We start from the raw sequence: 19,578 nt of genomic DNA, 5'->3' as shown, positions 1-19,578 counted from the left end.
CGGCCGGGGGATCATTTGTGAGAGTCCCTGTGTGACTGAGGCATCTGCACTCCACAGGGACAAGCTGGCCCCGAGCAGGTGCCGCCCGCGTGCACCAGTGTCAGCAGCGGCAGAGCCGGCCCCACGCGAGGGGAGGATGTGGCCTGTGCTCGGTGGGCTGGAAAGAGCGGGTGGGGTTCGGTGGGACAGACAGCTCGTCCCTGAGGGAGACAGCTCCTTCCTGCTCACAGGCCCCGGCCGGTGGGACTGGCGCTGTCTCGGCAGCGGTGTGTTGGACAGGATGGAGAGGAGCTTTCTATAGAATATAAGAACAGGTTGCCTGTGTCCGTCTAATGCAGTGCAGGTGGACGTACGGAGCTTTGTTAGAGAAAAGACCAGGACTCGTGACTAGGAAAATCAGCTCAAACGCTAGAAGGCAGGAGGAGACGGGACAGTGCCTGACATTCCTGTGCCAGGCACGGGGTTGGGGGGCCACGAGTCCCTGGACCAAGCCCCCTCTGCAGGCAGCTGGCAGGGACCCGGGAGGTGGAGCAGCAGCTGCTGGCCCCGGCGTGGTGGCCTGCGCAGCCGTCGGCAAAGCCCACACCAGCGATGGCGCATTTGATTCCTGTCATTCTAAGAGGCGGAGATGCGTCGCATGCCGACTTTTCTCAGTGTGTTCTTCCCGATGCTTCGTGCGTCAGAGGTGTCTTGGATACGAGCCCTCATTTCATTTTGTTTTCTTGGGAAAAGTTTGCAAAATAGTCAGTAGCAAAACATTCAGCTGATTTTTGCTGTCAACATTAGACTTGGTATTTCAATTAATGTGATTCAACATTTGGGTCAGTATTTTGACGGCAAACTTGTTTAAGAGATTGTTCACCATTAAGGATTTTTTAAAAAATTCTGTTTGGTTTTCCACCTCAAACGCTGTAAGACAACTTCATGTTCGTCCTTCCGACAGCTGGGAAAGTGACTAGCTGGCCCATCCCTCCCTTGTCGCCATCTCTCGTGGGCTGATCCTGGTTTTCTGTGACAGAGCTCCATGAACAAGGTGTGGGGTGGGGGCCGGGGGCCACACGTGGGGAGCAGGGCTTCCAGGAGCCGTTCTGCTTCGTGTTGGCCGGGACCCGAGTGTGGTTGTCAGTTGGACAAGGCCGCCCTTGCTGAATTCAGTTCCCCCTTGGGATCTGCGAGGACCCCTTGAATGCCAAACCCACAGATGCCGCGGTCCCCGGCAGAAAACGCTGTGTGCGTCCCGGCCTGCGGGGGGCTTTCAATGGTCTTGGGGAGAACGCGGCGTCCGCGCTTGCTCTGCTGAGTGGTTCCAGGGAGATGACAAAAGCAGAGGACCTGTGTGGGTCCCGTCCAGCCACAGCTGCCTGTGAGCATTTTCAGGCTGTCCCTGAAGGGGACGTAGGGCTCCCATCACTCGTGCCACCCCCAGGCCCTTGTCGCCATCTGCAGCCGGGCGAGGTGGAAGCGGTGTCTGAGGTGTGGTCAGGACAGTGGCGCGGTCCACGCCTCCCCCGCCCTGGTCTTCCCACCCAGGACAGGCAGGGCAGGGGACGATGTCCGCTTTGGCTCCGCCCCAGCAGCCTCTCTGTGAGGCCCAGTGTTTTACCCAGTGCTGGGCCCCCTGCTCAGGTCACCCCAGCCCAGCCTGCCCAGGGCCCCCATGGATTGGAACCCCAGCGGACGTGGCTCAGGCTTGGGCAGGCTCACGGGTGCCTGCGTCTGTTCGGGGCTGTGTGGGGTCTGTGGGGGGTCTGTTTGGGGCTGTGTGGGGTCTGTGGGGGGTGCATGCGTGTCCAGCATTGTCCTGCATGCACTTACTAACTCACTCTCATAATTGTAGTCTCCTTGCAAATCTTTTCCGTTCTGAATTCAGATGATGCCGCAGCTCCCGCGTTGGAGACTCAGCCTCAAGGAGATGAGGAAGGTGAGTGGGGTGGGGGAGTGTGAGGGCGGGCGAGGGGCTGGGGGTCCCATCACCCCATGCAGTGCACCGCTGGGTGTGGAGGGCGGGCGAGGGGCTGGGGGTCCCATCACCCCGTGCAGGGCACTGCTGGGTGTGGAGGGCGGGCGAGGGGCTGGGGGTCCCATCGCCCCGTGCAGGGTGCCCCTGGGCGTGGAGGGCGGACGAGGGGCTGGGGGTCCCATCGCCCCATGCAGGGTGCCCCTGGGCGTGGAGGGCGGGCGAGGGGCTGGGGGTCCCATCGCTCCAGCGCAGGGTGCCCCTGGGCGTGGAGGGCGGCAGGCCAGGCACATACTTGCCCCTGCGTCACCTCACTGACACGTGGACTCTGAAATCACCTCCCAGACAGAGCTCCTGTGCACAGAAGCAGAGCGCGGCCTGGGAGGGGGTGGGGAGACGTGGGTCAAAGGGCAGAGCGCTGTGGTCCCCGGGCCTGCGGGCCCAGAGTCTCCTGGGTGTGCAGCGTGAGGAGGAGGGCTGACAGCACAGGTGCGCGCCGGGGCGTCCTGAGGGAGCAGGTTGTAGGAACTCTGACCACTCGCACAGTATTAGTGTGGGCTGACAGGTGCCTTAGCTCTCTGGGCTTTGGAAGTCACCTCTCCTGGGCATCAGGACGGCTCATGTCCCCTCGGAGGGACGCAGGCAGAGGCCGTGCGGGCAGCCCTCCCCAGCTTCGTGAGGGCGCCCGCTCTTTCCTGATGACCTTGGGACCCGAGGCTTCCTCGTGTTGCCATTGCTTTCCCACTGCAGGACAGGAGGTTTTGCTTATTTTTTTAAAGATTTATTTGATGTATTTGTCAGTCAGAGAGAGAGAGCGAGAGCGAGAGAGAGAGAGAGAGAGCGAGCGCTCTTCCACCCGCCGGTTCACTCCCCAAATGGCTGCACAGCTGGGGCTGGGGCTGGGCCAGGCTGAAGCCAGGAGCCAGGAACTCCAGCTGGGTCTCCTGTGTGGGTGCAGGGCCCACGCACTGGGGCCGTGTTCCGCTGCTTCCATAGGCGTCTTATCAGGGAGCTGGATCGGGGTGGAGCGGCTGGGAGGCCAACAGGTGCTCATGGCGATGCTGGTGGCGTAACCTGGCGCGCCACAGTGCCGGCCCCTGGGAATACATTTAGTAAGAATTTATGAATCGAAAGCTCACTATTTGGATAACATAAAATCATATTTCAGACACACGTGTCCCTCACATTGCCCATCTTCGTTAGTGGCCATGACAAGGAGATGTCCTGCCTTCACCTTTAACTGGTTGTCGGGCGGGCTATCTGCCAAAATCCCACCAGTTCTGGGGTCGGAGGAGGCAGGAGACAGGGTGTGCGGCCAGCACATTACCGACAAGCAGGACGGAGAGGTGGCAGGGTGACGCTAGCTAGTGACAGCAGGTCAGGTGACGGCCAGTGTGTGCCCGGCACTGTGTCCACGGCGAGCGCACTGAGGCAGCCTGCGGGTTCCTGAGGCTCGGACCTGCCGTCCGGCCACACCGCAGCTTCAACTCCGACTGCTCGACCGTGTGACCAGGAAGTGTGTGTTCCTGACGTGTGGGGGAGACCTGGCTCCGTGCGCTGGTGCTTTGAGCGCAGCAGAAGCCCTGAGCTGTGTGGCTGCGGACGGGACTACCAGCATGTGCCTGCGTATACCGGGCTTCTTTCAAAATCCTGTCTGGTTTCAGGCCGCACTGAGCTGTCCTTGTGGGTGAAGGATAAAGCCACACATTGACAGTGATGTATTTAAAATGCCCCCATTGTCTCCCTGTGTCTCATGGACACAGTCATTCGATGGCTTCTGTCAGCACCTTCCATCTGCGTGTGCCGTTTGGCGGTAGGTCCCCTGGCGGCACGTGGCCCCGAGTCTGTGTTCAGAGGAGTTAAAAGCGGCCGCCTTTCTGTTCTTGCGCACTAGATATCGCGTCTCGCTACCCCACGCTCTGGACGGAGCAAGTGAAGAGCCGGCAGAACAAAACCACCAAGAACTCAGGTAACCGGGCTGGGCGCACTGGCCGGGCTTTGCCAGAGCCAGGCAACTGGGCTGGGCGCACCGGCCGGGCTTTGCCAGAGCCGGCAACTGCCTCTTCTCTTGGAGCTGGGCGTGGACTCCCCTTTCCCTTGGTGGCTGTCGTGGGAGCAGCACCACTTTATGACTTGGCTGCCAAAATGCACATTGAGGGTCGGCACTGTCATGAAATTTTCTTAGTTTTTCCAAAAAGTTTCTCCGTCTGCTCTAGGCAAACTCTAGCTGCAGGCTTAAAAATGAAGATGCTGGTTAACGAGAGTTCGCTTTTGGCCTGATGGCAGCGGTGTGCACACACGCGGCTACTCATTCTGTTTGCTGCAAGGCCGTGCTGGCCGGGGCTGCTGCCGGCGTCCGAGGCCTCGGCCTGCGGCCTGGGCGGGCTCTGCGACCGCAGCTTCAGGGGCCCCAGCCGATTGCCTGTGTCTCCCCCCACCCCCGGGAGTTCCTGTTTTCCTCCTGAAGCAGAGCCGTGCTCCCTGCACGGGGCCGTGCGGCTGCGGAGAGACACAGAACCGGAAGCGCTGGGTGTTCCGGGCTCTGCCCAAGGCCGGCAGAGGTGGCGTCTGCCTCAGCTCCCCGAGCTGTGCTCTGGCCCCCGCCTGCCACGGGTGCCAGGGGCTGTGGGAGGCCAGCACACCGTGGGCATCTGGTCCAGGGTCCTGCACGGGGCTGTTGCCGGGAAACCATCAGTCTGGGGGTTCAGCGCCCGCCCGAGCCCCAGGCCGGTCCTGGCGCCTCACCCACTGGCTGTGCCTTGCTCTGTGGGGAGCTTTGCCCTCGTCCTCATTGGCTGAGAGAGACAGGGAGAGATCCAGAGGCCTGAGCTTGAGGCCCGTGTGCAGAAAACAAATTCAGAGCGCGTCGCGCAGCTCCAGGACTGAGGTCAGGGTCAGAGCGTGTCACGATGTTCCAGGACTGAGGTCAGGGTCAGAGCGCGTCGCGATGCTCCAGGACTGAGGTCAGGGACAAGAATTAACCCGGAGGCGCCCTCGTGAACGCAGAAGCCGAGTTCCGGGAATTCTGTGCCGAGTTGTCCCCAAATCGCCCGATTCGCTTCTGCGCTGTGAAAGCTGGTGCTGGCGTGCAGCCGCCTGGCGCTGCGCTTCGGCCTACGGGTGGTCCCGAGGCTGCTCGCGGGGGCGGCACGGCGGCACCGGCCCTGGGTTCCAGAGAGCAGCGCCCAGTCACGGTGGCTGAGGTCCCCAGGAACGCACTCGCCCTTAAAGTGAAAACCCCTATCAGGCCACCGCACGTCGGTGGTGTCAGGTTCCGGGACGTCATGTGTGGTGTCAGGCTGTGTGACGTCACATGTGATGTGAGGCTGTGTGACATCGGGCTGTGTGGCGTCAGGTTGTGTAACATTGGGCTGTGTGGTGTCAGGCTGTGTGACGTCATGTGTGGCATCAGGCTGTGTGACGTCAGGGTGTGTGACGTGAGGTTGTGTGATGTCAGGATGTGTGACGTCACGTGTGACGTGAGACTGTGTGGCGTCAGGCTGTAAGACGTCACGTGTGACGTGAGGCTGTGTGGCGTCAGGCTGTGTGGTGTCAGGCTGTGAGACGTCACGTGTGACGTGAGGCTGTGTGGCGTCAGGCTATGTGGTGTCAGGCTGTAAGACGTCATGTGTGGTGTCAGGCTGTGTGACATGAGGTTGTGTGACGTCATGTGTGACGTGAGGTTGTGTGACGTCAGGCTGTGTGACGTCAGGCTGTGTGACGTCATGTGTGATGTGAGGCTATGTGACGTTGGGCTGTGTGGTGTCAGGTTGTGTGACGTCGGGCTGTATGGTGTCAGGCTGTGTGATGTCACGTGTGGCATGAGGCTGCGTGGCGTGAGGCTGTATGACGTCATGTGTTTCGTCAGGCTGTGTGGCGTGAGGCTGTGTGGCATCAGGCTGTGTGACGTCACGTGTGACGTGAGGCTGTGTGACGTTGGGCTGTGTGGTGTCAGGTTGTGTAACATCGGGCTGTGTTGTGTCAGGGTGTATGATGTGACGTGTGACGTGAGGCTGTGTGGCGTCAGGCTGTGTGGCGTCAGGCTGTGTGACGTCATGTGTGACATGAGGCTGTGTGACGTCATGTGTGACGTGAGGCTGTGTGGTGTCAGGCTGTGAGACGTCATGTGTGGCGTGAGGCTGTGTGACGTGAGGTTGTGTGACGTCATGTGTGACATGAGGTTGTGTGGCGTCAGGCTGCGTGGTGTCAGGCCGTGTGACGTCATGTGTGACGTGAGGCTCTGTGATGTTGGGCTGTGACCCTGGGTTGCACCCACATGCGCTTGTGGACCAAGGACACGGCTGGGCTCGGCCCTTCCCGCGCTGCCCCCAGGGCGCACGCCCTTCCGCGTCCCACAGCAGAAACCTGGCAGCCTGCGTGTTGGTGCATTGGCCGGCGCTGAAATCGCCTCTGACAGGCATTGAGCTGAGCCATGCGGGACACGCGGGCGTAGTGCAGACCCGGGCTGGTTTGTTCCGGGCTGGCCCGCGGCAGACACTCCGGTCGTCCTTGGGAGGTGCGCGCGTGTGCGCGGTTATTCAACTTGACTTCTTGTTTGGTGATTTTGAGCTCTGCCCAGCTTGTCGGGCCCGATCCTGTCCTGCAGCTGTCACCGGGCTGGAGACCTGCCCCCACCTCCAGTGCTGCTCCCCACCCCTCCCCAGGTGCTTGTCAGGACCACGTGACCGACCAGCAGCCGCAGTGGGCGCGGTCCCTGGGTGTCGCCTGGGCCCTGTGGGACGCGGTGGGATGCCGTGGGGCACAGGGACCCGGTCCTGCAGGGGATGGGTCAGGGTCAGCAGACACTGAAGCAGCCGTCGCTAACCAGGTGTTCCGCGGCCTCTCCCTGACACCAAACCAAATGAGCAAACAACAAGCCCAAGTAAATCAAGAAATACAAATCAAGAAGGATAAATATAAGTCAAGAAAGCTCAAATAATCAGTACCTGGACAGCAGCGGTGACCTCTGCCGGGACCCTGCGTGCGCCGGGCTCTGCGGTCCCTGAAATAAATTCACCTATAAAGAGCTGCTGACTGTCCCCCTCTCAGTCCGTTTACGAGAAAAGCATCACTTTCGTTATGTAAATTAGTACTTATAAAATAATTCAAATGTGGAATCGCTTGGTACTTACGGCGCTCCTCACTTTCTGCTATCACACGTTCGGTGTCACGGGTCCACTCACGGAAGGTACCCGATTTCGCCCATCAAAGGTCCTGTGATACTGGCTTCACCTGTGCGATCCATTGGTATATGTCGTTATTAAACATAATACAATCTGATTTCCACTTAGTAAAAGCACAAAATCATGGCATTTTAAAACGAACCGAAGCAGAAGCCAGGAGCCAGGAACTCCTGTCAGGGACCAAACCCTCGGGCCGTCTTCTGCTGCTTTCCCAGGCACAGTAGCAGGGAGCTGGCCCAGAGTGCAGAAGCTGGGACTTGAACCCGCGCCCACGTGGGATGCCGGTGTCACAGGCGGCGGCTTTACCCGCTGTGCCCTGTGGTGTCATAGTCGTTTACAGAGTCCTGGGACCCGGCTTACCCCCGCTGTATTGTTCTTGCGCTGAGTACGTGGATTCTTTAAATCCACGCCCCGGGCTTGTCTCCGTCTCCGCAGGTGGAGTTTGGGGAGGGTCTCCCGGGAGTCTGTCGAGAAGATGTGACACACACATGGGAGGTGCGGGGGCTCTGCCGCCTGCACTAACGGGGCTTCAGGAGTGAGGGCGCCGCATGGGCCTCGCTGGTACCTGTGTGTTCTGCAATCCTGCTGCTGCTGATCTGAGTCAAGGGCCGGCCTGGAGCCACACAACCACGGGGGTGCCACAGCCACATGTGGCCGGCGCCTGGAAGGCCGCTGTGACCAGGGCCTCTGCTGGGTGGCCTCAGCCAGACGCGAGCCGCGCTGCCCCAGCCTGTGAGTCGGCCTGGCCCGGCTGTGCTCCTCTCAGCCGAGGCCCGGAGCCTGCACGAGGGCTTTGTCACGTGGGGGAAGGCTCTGTCCTCCTGTCCACACCCTGTATTGTGGGAGGCCCTGAGCAGGCGCACACAGGGACCTGTGTGGGCCTCAGCTGTGCAGGCTTGGTGGGCTCCTGCACCTGTGGGCCCGAGTCCTCGCTGGCATTTTGGGGGGACTTTTGCTGGGACATCAGTGGAAATTCTGAGCTCAGCTGCCGGCGAGCCTCCCCCTCCTTGGCCCTCCCTTCAGCCCTGGACACCCCTGCATGCTGTCTTTCCTCCCTCCATGGGACCCTTGACCACTGGCCAGTGAGGGCAAGGGACCAAGTGGTCAGCAGCAACGTGATGTTGGAGAGGGATGGTCACGTGGTGGCTGCCCACGCACTTCCCACGCCAGAGCTCCAGGTGGGTCCTCCTCTTAGGGGGTTCCTAAGCGGTGACCCCTGGGGGCCGCAGAGCTGAGGTCCCAGGGGCTCCTCCCTCCCAGCTGGCGCCTGCCCTGATCCCGCCCAGCCTGGCCATTAGTGCACGCTGCCTCCGCACACGCGTGGGATCCTGGCTCAGCCTTCAGAAATGCAAATTCCGTTCTCCCTCTGCCAGGTCGCCTGCTCTCCAGTGGGATCTGGGGACAGATTTGTGGGGGCCAGGACCCTGTCCTTAGGGGAGTCCCTCGGACCCTGGGTGTACAGAGCCTAAACTCTGCCTCCTGTGTGGCCCGAGTGACAGAATTCCATCACGACTGGGCCCGGCTGCATTCCCACCCGCAAAGCCCCCGCCAGCCTACACCTGCTCCTGCAGCTCGTGCTGGGGTGGGGCCGGGCAGTGAGAGCCTACTGCCGCGGGAGGGGCCCTGGGAGGCAGGCAGGCTTCGCGAGGGAGGACGAGACAGCACCCGCGAGTGACCGACTACTTCCTGGAGCAGCTCGGGAGTGGTAGGCCATGATCTCTGTGTCTCTGGAAGGTGTGCTGTGGACTTTGAGGGAAGCTGGGGCCCTCGTTTGTTGTGTGGGGGCCTCGATGGGGCAAGATTGAGGGGAGCAGGGCAACACCCAGAGACCTGTGGGGCAGGCAGGGGGCAAACTCTTGGTGAGTCAGGTCTCACCTGCTCCTGAACAGACATGGGCAGTCCAGAGCGGGACAGGCGACCCGGGCAGGGCTCACTCCAGGGCCATCTCCCTGGTGCCCGTGCAGCGTGGGGCTGACAGCTGGGAGGGCTTCGCTGCCTGGCTCAGCGTGGATGGGCAGTGTGCCTGCTCTGACGGCCAACCCCTCCACCTCGCTCCCTGCTGCCCCAGGGACCCAGCAGGGCCGACCTGCTGCAGTGGGCTGGGCCGTGTGCCTTGCCCTGGAGACCCGGAGCTGCTGGGTCCCAGCTGTGCTGGGGGGGGCGGGGAAGGAGCCCTCCCTGATGCTGGCTTCTGAAACCCACAGGCTTTGGAGGCTCAGATTCCCTGCAGCCAGGCCTGGGCGCCCTGACTGGCCCCTGCCTGGTCCCTTGCAGCACGTGGACCTTGGCGCCCTTGGCCTCTGTGTCACGACTGGCCTTGGAGCTCCCTTTGGCCATGGAGCCTGGCTGTGTCCCACCAGCTCCGGGCCGCGGGGAGAGGTGTGCAGCGTGGGAGGAGAGGCTATGCTGGGCGCCTGCAGATGGGGACCTTCTCCCGGCCCCTGGGATAATCCTCGGGCTCTGTCTTTAAAATGTTGCACGTGAGCAGGAGAAACAGGGTCAGCTGCAAAACCCTGGGGCTCAGGAGGGAAATGTGTTCCCGTCCTCAACCGTTCGCCACAGCCCTGAGTTGTGTCCTGGAGACAGCCCCGCGCTCAGCCGTCCGCGGTTTTATGAGACCCCCTCGGTGGAAATATTTCTGAGCCTTATTCAGGGTTGATAACTTTTCTTTTATTGCACATATTAAAATGAGTGCCAAAAGATAATTATCTTTTAATTCTGCTTTAAATCATCCTAAATTGCATGCCCCAAGGGAAAATAATACAAATTATGTTATCTTTCTTCACTTCTAAGATTTTTTTCTCCTTTTTTTTGTTTCTGCAAAGATTTATTTGTTTATTTGAGAGCCAGAGTTATAGAGAGAGGGAGAGACAGACAGAGACACAGAGAGAGGTCTTCCACCCACTGGTTCATTCCCAGATGGCCTCAATGGCCAGGCTAGGCCAAGCTGAAGGCAGAGTCAGGAGCTTCATCCAGGTCTCCCACGTAGGTGGCAGAGGCCCAAGCACTTGGATTATCTTCTGCTGCTTTTCCAGGCCATTAGCAAGGAGCTGGATCGGAAGAAGTGGAGCAGCTGGGACTTGAACCAGTGCCCATATGGAATGTCGGCACTGCAGGCCACAGCTTAACCTGTTGGACCACAACACTAGCCCCTAAGATTTTTCTGTTCCTGCTCTTTTTGAAGCATACTATAATGAAAGCATAAAGTTATTAGATTCTTAAGTTACTGAGTTTTGTCACTTGGAGAGATTACTGTTTAACTAAATCAAATAGTTCTTCCTGAGTGTGGACTGTAAACGTGTGTTATTTAAAAACATTAATTCACCTATCAAAAATATGCATAAATGAATTTATTCAACTTTCATAATCATGCTAGTGATTTTTACTTTTTTTTTCTTAAAGATATATTTATTTATTTAAAAGGCAGAGTTACAGAGAGGCAGAGACAGAGAGAAAGAAAGAGGTCTTCCATCCACCGGTTAACTCCCCATAAGGAGCTGTGCTGATCCGAAGCCAGGAGCCAGGAGCTTCCTTCAGGTCTCCCACGCGGGTGCAGGGGCCCAAGCACTCGGGCCATCCTCCACTGCTTTCCCAGGCCACAGCAGAGAGCTGGATCAGAAGTGGAGCAGCCAGGACTTGAACCGGCGCCCACATGGGATGTCAGCACCGCAGGCAATGGCTTTACCTGCTGCACCACAGTGCCGGGCCTGGTTTTTACTTTTTAAAACTATTTGTTTATTTGTTTGAAAGGGAAGAAGGAGAGGTAGGGGGAGTGGGACGGGGAGAGGGAGAGATATCTTCCGTCTTCTGGTTCACGCCCCAAATGGCTGCAAATCCAGGAACCCAGAGTTTTAACTTGGTCTCCCGTGTGGATGGCAGGGCCCCAAGGACCTGGGCCATCTTCCTCTGCCTCCCCAGGCACAGCAGGAGTTGGATCAGAAACTGGACAGCCGGGACTCCAGCCAGCGCTCTGATAATGGGGTGTTGGTGTCCAAGCGGCCGATGAGCCTGCCGTACCACAGTGCTGGCCCGGGTACTGGAGATTTTAATTTCAGTCACATTTAGTGCTCAGACTCCGATATCTGATGGAGCCATCACACTGTGGCTCAGTAGTTAGGACACAACATTTGGAGTCTGAAGACGCTCGCCTCGCACGGCCTTGACCTCCTGTGCTCGACAGCGCAAGTGAGATTGAGCCGCCGTTGATGTTGCTGTATGGAACCAGCGCTCTGCTCTGTAGAATCTACAGAATGGACAGTGCCTCTGTGCCTCAGGCAAGGTGCTCTGGGCTTGGAGTGTGGAACAGCCCAGTTCTGAACTTAGTCCCGAGTACTTGAGGCTCTTGGCTTCATAGGGAGGAATCAGTGTGTTTGTCGAAATAGCTGTGACTGAGCTAGGGTTTGTTCAGAGCTGTGATTCCCAACCTCCTGCTGCGACAAGCAGGTGGGACGGCGTGGTCAGGGGAGGCTGTTGTGTGCAGGTGGCACCGGTGCAGTGGGTGCTGTGTGCAGGTCAGTGGGTGCTGTGTGCAGGTAGCACAGGTCAGTGGGTGCTGTGTGCAGGTCAGTGGGTGCTGTGTGCAGGTCAGTGGGTGCTGTGTGCAGTTGACACAGGTGCTGTGGGTGCTGTGTGCAGGTGTAGTGGGTGCTGTGTGCAGGTCAGTGGGTGCTGTGTGCAGGTGCAGTGGGTGCTGTGTGCAGGTCAGTGGGTGCTGTGTGCAGGTCAGTGGGTGCTGTGTGCAGGTGGCACAGGTGTAGTGGGTGCTGTGTGCAGGTCAGTGGGTGCTGTGTACAGGTGCAGTGGGTGCTATGTGCAGGTCAGTGGGTGCTGTGTGCAGGTCAGTGGGTGCTGTGTGCAGGTGACACAGGTCAGTGGGTGCTGTGTGCAGGTCAGTGGGTGCTGTGTGCAGGTGACACAGGTCAGTGGGTGCTGTGTGCAGGTCAGTGGGTGCTGTGTGCAGGTGACACAGGTCAGTGGGTGCTGTGTGCAGGTCAGTGGGTGCTGTGTGCAGGTGACACAGGTGTAGTGGGTGCTGTGTGCAGGTCAGTGGGTGCTGTGTGCAGGTGCAGTGGGTGCTGTGTGCAGGTGACACAGGTCAGTGGGTGCTGTGTGCAGGTCAGTGGGTGCTGTGTGCAGGTGCAGTGGGTGCTGTGTGCAGGTCAGTGGGTGCTGTGTGCAGGTGCAGTGGGTGCTGTGTGCAGGTCAGTGGGTGCTGTGTGCAGGTGCAGTGGGTGCTGTGTGCAGGTCAGTGGGTGCTGTGTGCAGGTAGCACAGGTCAGTGGGTGCTGTGTGCAGGTGCAGTGGGTGCTGTGTGCAGGTGACACAGGTGTAGTGGGAGTTGTGCCTATGTAGCACAGGTAATTGGGTGCCGAAGCCGAGGCTCTCAGCCTCTGCCTGTGTCTCGGGAGCCGACGGTGTGCTGATGGCACAGTTTATCTGCAGCCGTGGGTGCCCGTGCTGAGTGCTGCTCCCCAGGCCTGACCTGCAGAGAGGCCAGCTGGGCTCTGGGGGTGACAGCTGGCGGGCAGTGCCTCTCCTGCAGGCAGTCTGTCAGGGGGACTCAGGGACAGGCCGTCTCCACGTGGGCCTGTCTTCACGCTCCTGCCCACCTCAGGAAGGGCTGCCTGGGCGCGTGGGGCTCACAAGAGCCCGGGGAATGTAGGTGAGAGTGCGGGCACCCAGGGACGCGGTGCCCTGCGGACCCCATGCCCTCTGCACCTGGGAACCCAGGGCACTGGGCAGACCGCGGTGTGTGTCCCTTGTCCTGAGGGCCCTGGACTCGCCGATCTCACGGGAGCTCGGCCACCGCTGTCTGGAGCCCTCGTAGCCCAGGGGGGATTCTCACTCTCACTGCGGGTCCCTGACCAAGACGTGCGCCCCCGAGTCCCGGGATCTCGTCTCTGAAGTTGTGTTGTCGTGTGGATCAGTCCGCCTTTGTACAAGCTGTAGAGGGGAATGGAGCTGGCTTCCTGCCGTGCACATCCGGGGTCTGCGCTGGACCGTGCCAGCAGCAGGGATTCGGGTGCGTGCAGCGAGCCGCCTCTGCATTGTGTGTGACGGGAGCCTGGAGGATTTGGGAGCTGGCACTGTGATGGGGTACCTAGCACGCTGCAGGTGCGCTGAGACACGGCAGTGGCGTGCACGGCTTGTCCTGAGTGGTGATTGGGTTGGGCTCACGTTCAGAGCAGGGTTCAGTGTGATGCTGTCTCGGGTCTCGCAGCACTTAGCTTAAAGACCAGGCGAGACTTGAACACGAGCCATCAGTCACGGGGACGCTGGTAGTGATTCACACGGTGAAAGGCAGACGAGAATTCCCGCCTTCAGCTGTGTGGACAGCACAGGCGAGCCCCCCGCGCACGCTGTCTCCTCTGACTGCACCGTGTCTGTGTAGCACCGCTCTCCCTGGCTGTGACGAGCAGTGGGGAAATTTACCAACCCCAGTGCGATCGTGCCAGCCCCTGCTCCTCCTCGGTGGGACCAAGTTCATAGGTTAATGAAACCGTCTTTCCTCACGGCTCCCTCTTAGAGACGCTGATCGACGGGCGTTGCCTGCCAGGGGTGCAGTCACCGTGGACTCACTCATGGCACTGTGCACGTGCGCACACCTGCCCGCAGCCAGGCGCTTGTGAGATAACCCCACCTCCGCCTTCCTCCTGCCCGTCTGTGTCTCACGTCAGTACCGGCGCCGCACTGCTCTCTGTGTTTGCCATAAGGCACCTGTGGCCAAAGCCAGAACACTTGAGGCGGCAGTGTTTCAGATGAGGGAGCAAACAGCCTGAATGCACTCGACAAGTATTGGAGAACAGTCCTGCTCAGTTCTGTGTTCAGCAAAATGCCGGCATCAGTTCACAGCGTGCGAAGTAACGTCAGGTTCTGTCTTCACAAATGTTCGTGCGGCCTCACTCCCGGGCTGCCTTCAGCCGAGGTGGAGAGAGAGCCTGTGTCCCCGTGTCAGGGAGGGCAGCTAAGCGGCCGAGGGAACACGCGGCGGAGGGAGCCGGACGTGTGCCCGTGCCACAGTCTGAGCCAGGCCGGGCTGGCTGCTGGCTCTGTTCCCCACCTGGTCCTGGCTGGGGAGCCAGGCGCTCCGGTCCCCCCGTGCCCGCCTCCGCTGCGCCCCCACGCCAACCCCTGTCCCAGCCTCTGAGTTGCCTCCTTGCTTTCTTGCCGGTGCCCTTGGGAGCGCAGTCTCCACTTTTGGTGCAGCCAGAGTCTGCCTTCTGCTGCCGCTCGTGCTCCGGGTGCCGACAAGGCCGTGCATGCTCCTCACTGCTTTGCCCAAGCCCACCGGGCTCGCCTCCCCCTGCCTGGAGGTCGCGGCGGGGGTCCCGGGGAGAATCTGCAGGGAGCCACGCTGGGAACTAGCCCCTCCCCCTTTCACCTGTGTTGCTAGAGCTTTTACAAACTGGCTGAGAGCAGCATCAGCAGGGACTCTGAATGGGGAAGGAGAGGAGGCAAACATATTTGAAAATATAAATTCTGCACTGAGCCACTCCTTGGGGACCTCCAATGCAAGTGCAACTGGCGCCCGCACTTCACCCGTCAGCTCCCTGGCCGCGGCCGGCGGCCGGCTGTCGCTGCTCAGCTGGGGGAACCCGGAGGCCGTGAGTGTCCCCGAGAGGTGATCTACTCTTAATTTGTTCCTTTGTGCATTTAACACGGTTTCAACGCTGCAGCTGCGCGAAGGAGCGCCCAGGCGAGGTTCAGCCTCACTGCCAGCGTCTCCACACTCCGGTGCACAGCTGGAGGGCGCGGAACATGGAGGGAGGGCGCGGAAGATAGAGGGAGGGCGTGGAACGCGGAGTGAGGGCCACGGCGTCGCCCCGGGGACGCCACCTCCGCTGGCTGCATGGTGCGGAAGGCGGACGACGCGGCCGCACGCAGGGAGGCCCGGCTGCTCTCCTTGCGACTCCATCCCTAGCCCAGGGCAGCCCTCAGCCCCGCGCGTTACCGCTCATCACTTTTTGAACTCAACTTGGGAAATAAATTTTCCAAAATTACTCTCAACTCTGGGCCCTCTTTTCTCCTTTGTTTGGAAACTTGGAAATGAGTTTGTTTTTCTCTTTTGGTGTGGCTGTGCATCAAGAACAAGAAGAATCCTTTCTTCATTTGAAAAGTAAATTTTTGAAAACTCAACATAAAAAAGAAAATTTCCTTCATATCGCTTAGTTGAGAAAAGAGGTTTTGATCAGGTTTCTTTCCGAGTGTGTTTTTCAGTTCCTTGTCTCAGGGTTGTTAAAATACTTTATCTAAAGCCAGTGCTTCAGCTTCTTAAATAGTAATATATTACACAAAACCGCACGCGGAGTAGAATTACAGGGTGTAAGAAACCTTGAGTTGAAGCAGAAGTCTGCTGATAAATTAGGGTTTTCTCTTTGCTTCACATTCCGCCTTTGTGTTGCAGTCACTGCCCGTTATCCTCTGCTTTGCCTTTCGTGACCTGGAAACCGCGTTGAAGTTCTAGCAGAGGAGACACTGGACACCTGTGGTTTCCTGCGGTCGCCTGTAACGTTTCTACCCACTTTTTGGTTATGACAAAGTGAAGATTCAGAGTTTCGAGCAAATAAGACAGCAGAGCTGGCGAGATGGCGGCGGCCAGAGTGGTGGTCGGGGCGAGGCCAGCGTGTGTGCGAGCGGCCACGCTCGGGCGCCACAGCACGCGCTGTGGGCGCGACGGGGCTGCGTTCTTCTCAGAGGGGACAGCCCTGCGCTGTGCGCTGTTTCTGAGCGTCTGAGGGCCGCCGAGGAGCCACGCGGCAAGAGAGCCCCAGCCTCCCCGAGCTGGAGCCGTGCGTTTGCTACCGTGGCTCGGCGGCCCGACTGCTGTGAGCTGACTTCCGCAGCCCGCGTCACCGTCTGTGTCCCACACACCGCGGTCTGGACAAGCGCATGGCACCGAGCGGCCACGTCGCGGAGCCACGCGGAGCAGCGTCATACCCGAGAGTCCCTGCGCTCGCCCGACTCCCCGCGCGCCCCTCCGCCCCGGCAGCCCACCTGTCTCCTCATGGCCACCTGTGTAGCTGCGCCGTTGCCAGGACGTCTGGGTTTGTTCCGGGCACTCGGTGGCGCACGTGTGCGCCCTCCAGGTCCCACGTCCTTCTAGGTGCAGTGTTTTGTTTCACATTTGGGTCTTGGGTCCATCTGAGGTCGTTTCTGTGAAGGGTATGAAGTCTGTGTAGGTTGTGTGCGTCTGTGTCAGTGTGTAAGTGTGTGAATGTGTGTGTGTATGTGTGAGTGTAGGTGTGCCAGTGTGTTTCAGTGTGTGTGTGACTGCTTTAGTGTGTGTGACTATATATGAATAGGTGTGTGAGTGTGTGACTGTATTTCAGTGAGTGTGTATGTGTGACCATGCACGTGAGTGTAGCATGTGAGTATAACACTCAGTAAGTGTGTATGTGTGTGTGCGAGTGTGTGTGTGTGAGTGCATCTGTGTATGTGTGCGAGTGAGTGTGTGTGAAAGTGTGTGTGTGTGTGTCAGTGTGTGTGTGTGTGACGTGAGGTTGCCCCAGGACTTCCTGGAAAAGCATGTTTGCTGAGTTCCACAGCCTTTGTGCTTCCGTGTGACTGCACAGGGCGCCGCGTGTGTGCCTGGTTCTGGCTGCATGGTCTATGTGACCGCACAGGGTGACACGTGTGTGCCTGGTTCTGGCTGTGGGTTCTGTGTGGCCACACAGGGCAACGCATGTGTGCTTGGTTCTGGCTGCATGGTCTGTGTGGCCACGCGGGTGACACGTGTGTGCCTGGTTCTGGCTGTGGGTTCTGTGTGGCCACACAGGGTGACACGTGTGTGCCTGGTTCTGGCTGCATGGTCTGTGTGGCCACACGAGACGACACGTGTGCCTGGTTCTGGCTGTGGGTTCTGTGTGGCCGCGCGGGTGACTTGTTGTGCCTGGTTCTGGCTGTGGGTTCTGTGTGGCCGTGCGGGTGACTTGTTGCGCCTGGTTCTGGATGTGGGTTCTGTGTGGCCGCACGGGTGACTTGTTGCGCCTGGTTCTGGCTGAGGCAGCTTCAAGGTGTAACAAGAGCCGTGAATGGGCCGCGGGCTGAGGGAGTGACCAGAGCAGAATTGGCAGTGACTGGAAGCCAAGCCTGTTCGTGAGGGCCCAGGAGGTGGGTGTCGTATGGGAAGATGGCGGCGTCCTGGCAGCTTGGTGATGGTGGTCTCCGGAATGCTGGGCTCTGGTCAGGGTGCGACTCGCTAACCCTCAGCGCGGAGCTGGGCAGGAGCGGGGCCTTTGCAGGCCTTGCGGTCCGGGTTTCTCCTCTGACAAGCGCCCCTCCCCCCGTCCGTGAGCCTCGGACACGTCAGCAGTGGGCTTGCGACTGGGGCGTTTGCAAACGGTGGAGGGGCTCCAAGCTGCGTGGAAAAGAACCTGCGGAGCGGACATGAAGGTAGATCTCAGGTCCTGAGCAGTGTATTTTGGGCACTTGTTCACAGGAAATATAAGGCTGTGTTTACACTGATTCCAGCTTTGCTTGTGGGGACAGTGCGCTGTGTCGCGAAGTCTTTTCCTCCTTGCCCTGTTCACTCTGGTCTCACGGGTGTGGGACCTGTACCAGGCGCCGTCTCTGAAAGGGGAGGGGTCAGCACCTGCTCGCAGCGCCTGCAGCACTGAGGAGGTGTTGTGCCGACTTGGTGTGGTTAACCCCAGGAGGGCTGCTCCGTCAGCTGAGTGCCGCCCTGCCTGTGCTCAGAGCAGCGGCCAGCAGTGCGTTTGTGCTTAGCCCTGAGGTTACAGATGTGCACCCAGGAGAGACCAGTAAGGAGGGAACGCAGACTGCCCTGCGGGATCTCGGCTGTCGGTGCATGTGCCAGGACAGGCCAGGGCCTCTCTGCTGTGTGCAGGACCTCTGGCATCAGAGAAGGGAAGCCTGCTCGTGTCATCAGACCCCAGGCACGGCAGCGAGCCCGGCTCGGGGTGGGCAGACCCCAGGCACGGCGGCGAGCCCGGCTCGGGGTGGGCAGACCCCAGGCACGGCGGCGAGCCCGGCTCGGGGTGGGCAGGTGGGGCAGGTGGGGAAGGGACCCGCGGGCTGACCGGGGGTGGGGTGGCAGCCGCTGTGTAACAAGGCCCGCAGGTGAGGCGCCTGTCGCCTGGACAGTGCTTCAGGGAGCGGGACGTGGACAGGTGGGAGAGCACTGAGTCCCCGTCTCTGCCTGGCCACGCTCAGCTGGAGGGCAGTCTGGGAGGAGCTGCATTACCCAGGTGCGACCTGCACGTCGCCTTCAGGGACCAGCGAGGAGAGGCGGCCGCCTGGAGCACCTGCTGGGAACTCGGCGGAGCCCCCGTGGCTCTGAACGCGCCGAGGGGCGGCTGGAGTCTCCAGGCAGAGTGTTCCCCGGCGGGTGCCTGACGCGTGGCGACCAGGACAGGACACGGCGGCTCTGCAGCGGCTGGACGAGGCGCTCAGAGCCCCTGACCTCGCCGTGGTGGCGCCTCTGCCTCAGAGCAACCCTGGACTAACAGTGCCCTGTGAAGGTGGTGGAGGACGCAGGTGCTCCTTGGGCGGAAACGGAACAGAGTGGCCGCAGGGACACAGAGCAGCCCAGTGCAGGCAAAGCCTCCTGTCCTCCATATCCACCCCCCACGGTCAGGCGTGAGGGCCCTAAGACGGGCAGACTCCTTGGGCTGGAAGGAGTTGGGAGGTTCCCCTCTTCACCGCGGCAACATCACGGCCCCAGACAGCCCTCCCCCAGCCTCTGTGCCTCAGTCTCACCTCCTGCGCGTTTTCCCTGAAACTGGGCGGAGGAAGCTCCTGTCTGGAGTGTTTCAGGCCCATCCTGGAGGGCTTCCCGGGGTAGGGACGCCCTGGAAGGTGGGTTTGGTGCTGCACCTGGGATACCCGCTGTTCAGAAATGGCTGTTGGCCTGTGAAACCCACCCACATGGCAGAAGCCATCGAAGGGCCAGGTTCACCAGGACCGCTGATTTCACATGCAAACCATCCTCTGCCGCTGGTCTGAGAGCTCGCTGCAGACTCCTGGCCCCGGGCTCTTCCCCTCCCGCCTCCGTTGTAAATGGCCACTCAGGCTTCACACAGGGTGGAAAGGGAGCGGAGACGGCAGACTGTCCCCCATGCAACCCCTGCAGGCTGGCCCAGCCTTGCTGCCTCCCTCGGGCTAATCCAGGTGAAAGGTGCCCTCGCCCTCACCCCGGCCCCTCCTCGGGCTCCGCTTTTCCCAGCTGGGTGCTTGCATCCTGTTTCGTTCTCACACAGCTCGTGTGCAGGTCCAGTGCGGGTGCACACAGCAGCCAGGGCTCGGGAGCAGTTCGGTCCCCGAGGGAGCGTGTGATGGGGCTTGGTCCTCAGCGTGGCCATGGCAGGTGGCCCCGCCCAGGGAGTGTGGGGCCACTGCTGGGCTTCCCGCAGGCCCGGGCGGCTGTCACTGGGGCAGGGCTTGGGTGTGGAGCCCACTGTGGAGCCATCCCTGTGCTGT

At 60.2% G+C, this 19,578-nt stretch overlaps 1 protein-coding gene across 2 annotated transcripts in view; it reads left to right on the top strand.

Moving 5' to 3' along the window:
* The window catches only part of SMOC2 (SPARC related modular calcium binding 2), a 135,871-nt gene that overhangs the window by 71,188 nt on the left and 45,105 nt on the right, over window positions 1–19,578 (top strand). The window contains exons 6-7 of one of the 2 annotated variants that reach the window (XM_070074590.1): window positions 1,871–1,921; window positions 3,852–3,926. In XM_070074590.1, the coding sequence (XP_069930691.1) occupies window positions 1,871–1,921; window positions 3,852–3,926 (126 nt within the window). Of the gene's footprint in view, window positions 1–1,837; window positions 1,922–3,851; window positions 3,927–19,578 lie in introns of both variants that reach the window. The other variant, XM_070074589.1, reaches the window with a different exon arrangement.

The sequence above is a fragment of the Oryctolagus cuniculus genome, chromosome 5 (genome assembly GCF_964237555.1).
Source record: "Oryctolagus cuniculus chromosome 5, mOryCun1.1, whole genome shotgun sequence".
Lineage (NCBI taxonomy): Eukaryota > Metazoa > Chordata > Mammalia > Lagomorpha > Leporidae > Oryctolagus > Oryctolagus cuniculus.
This window is presented reverse-complemented; position numbering and strand designations above follow the sequence as displayed.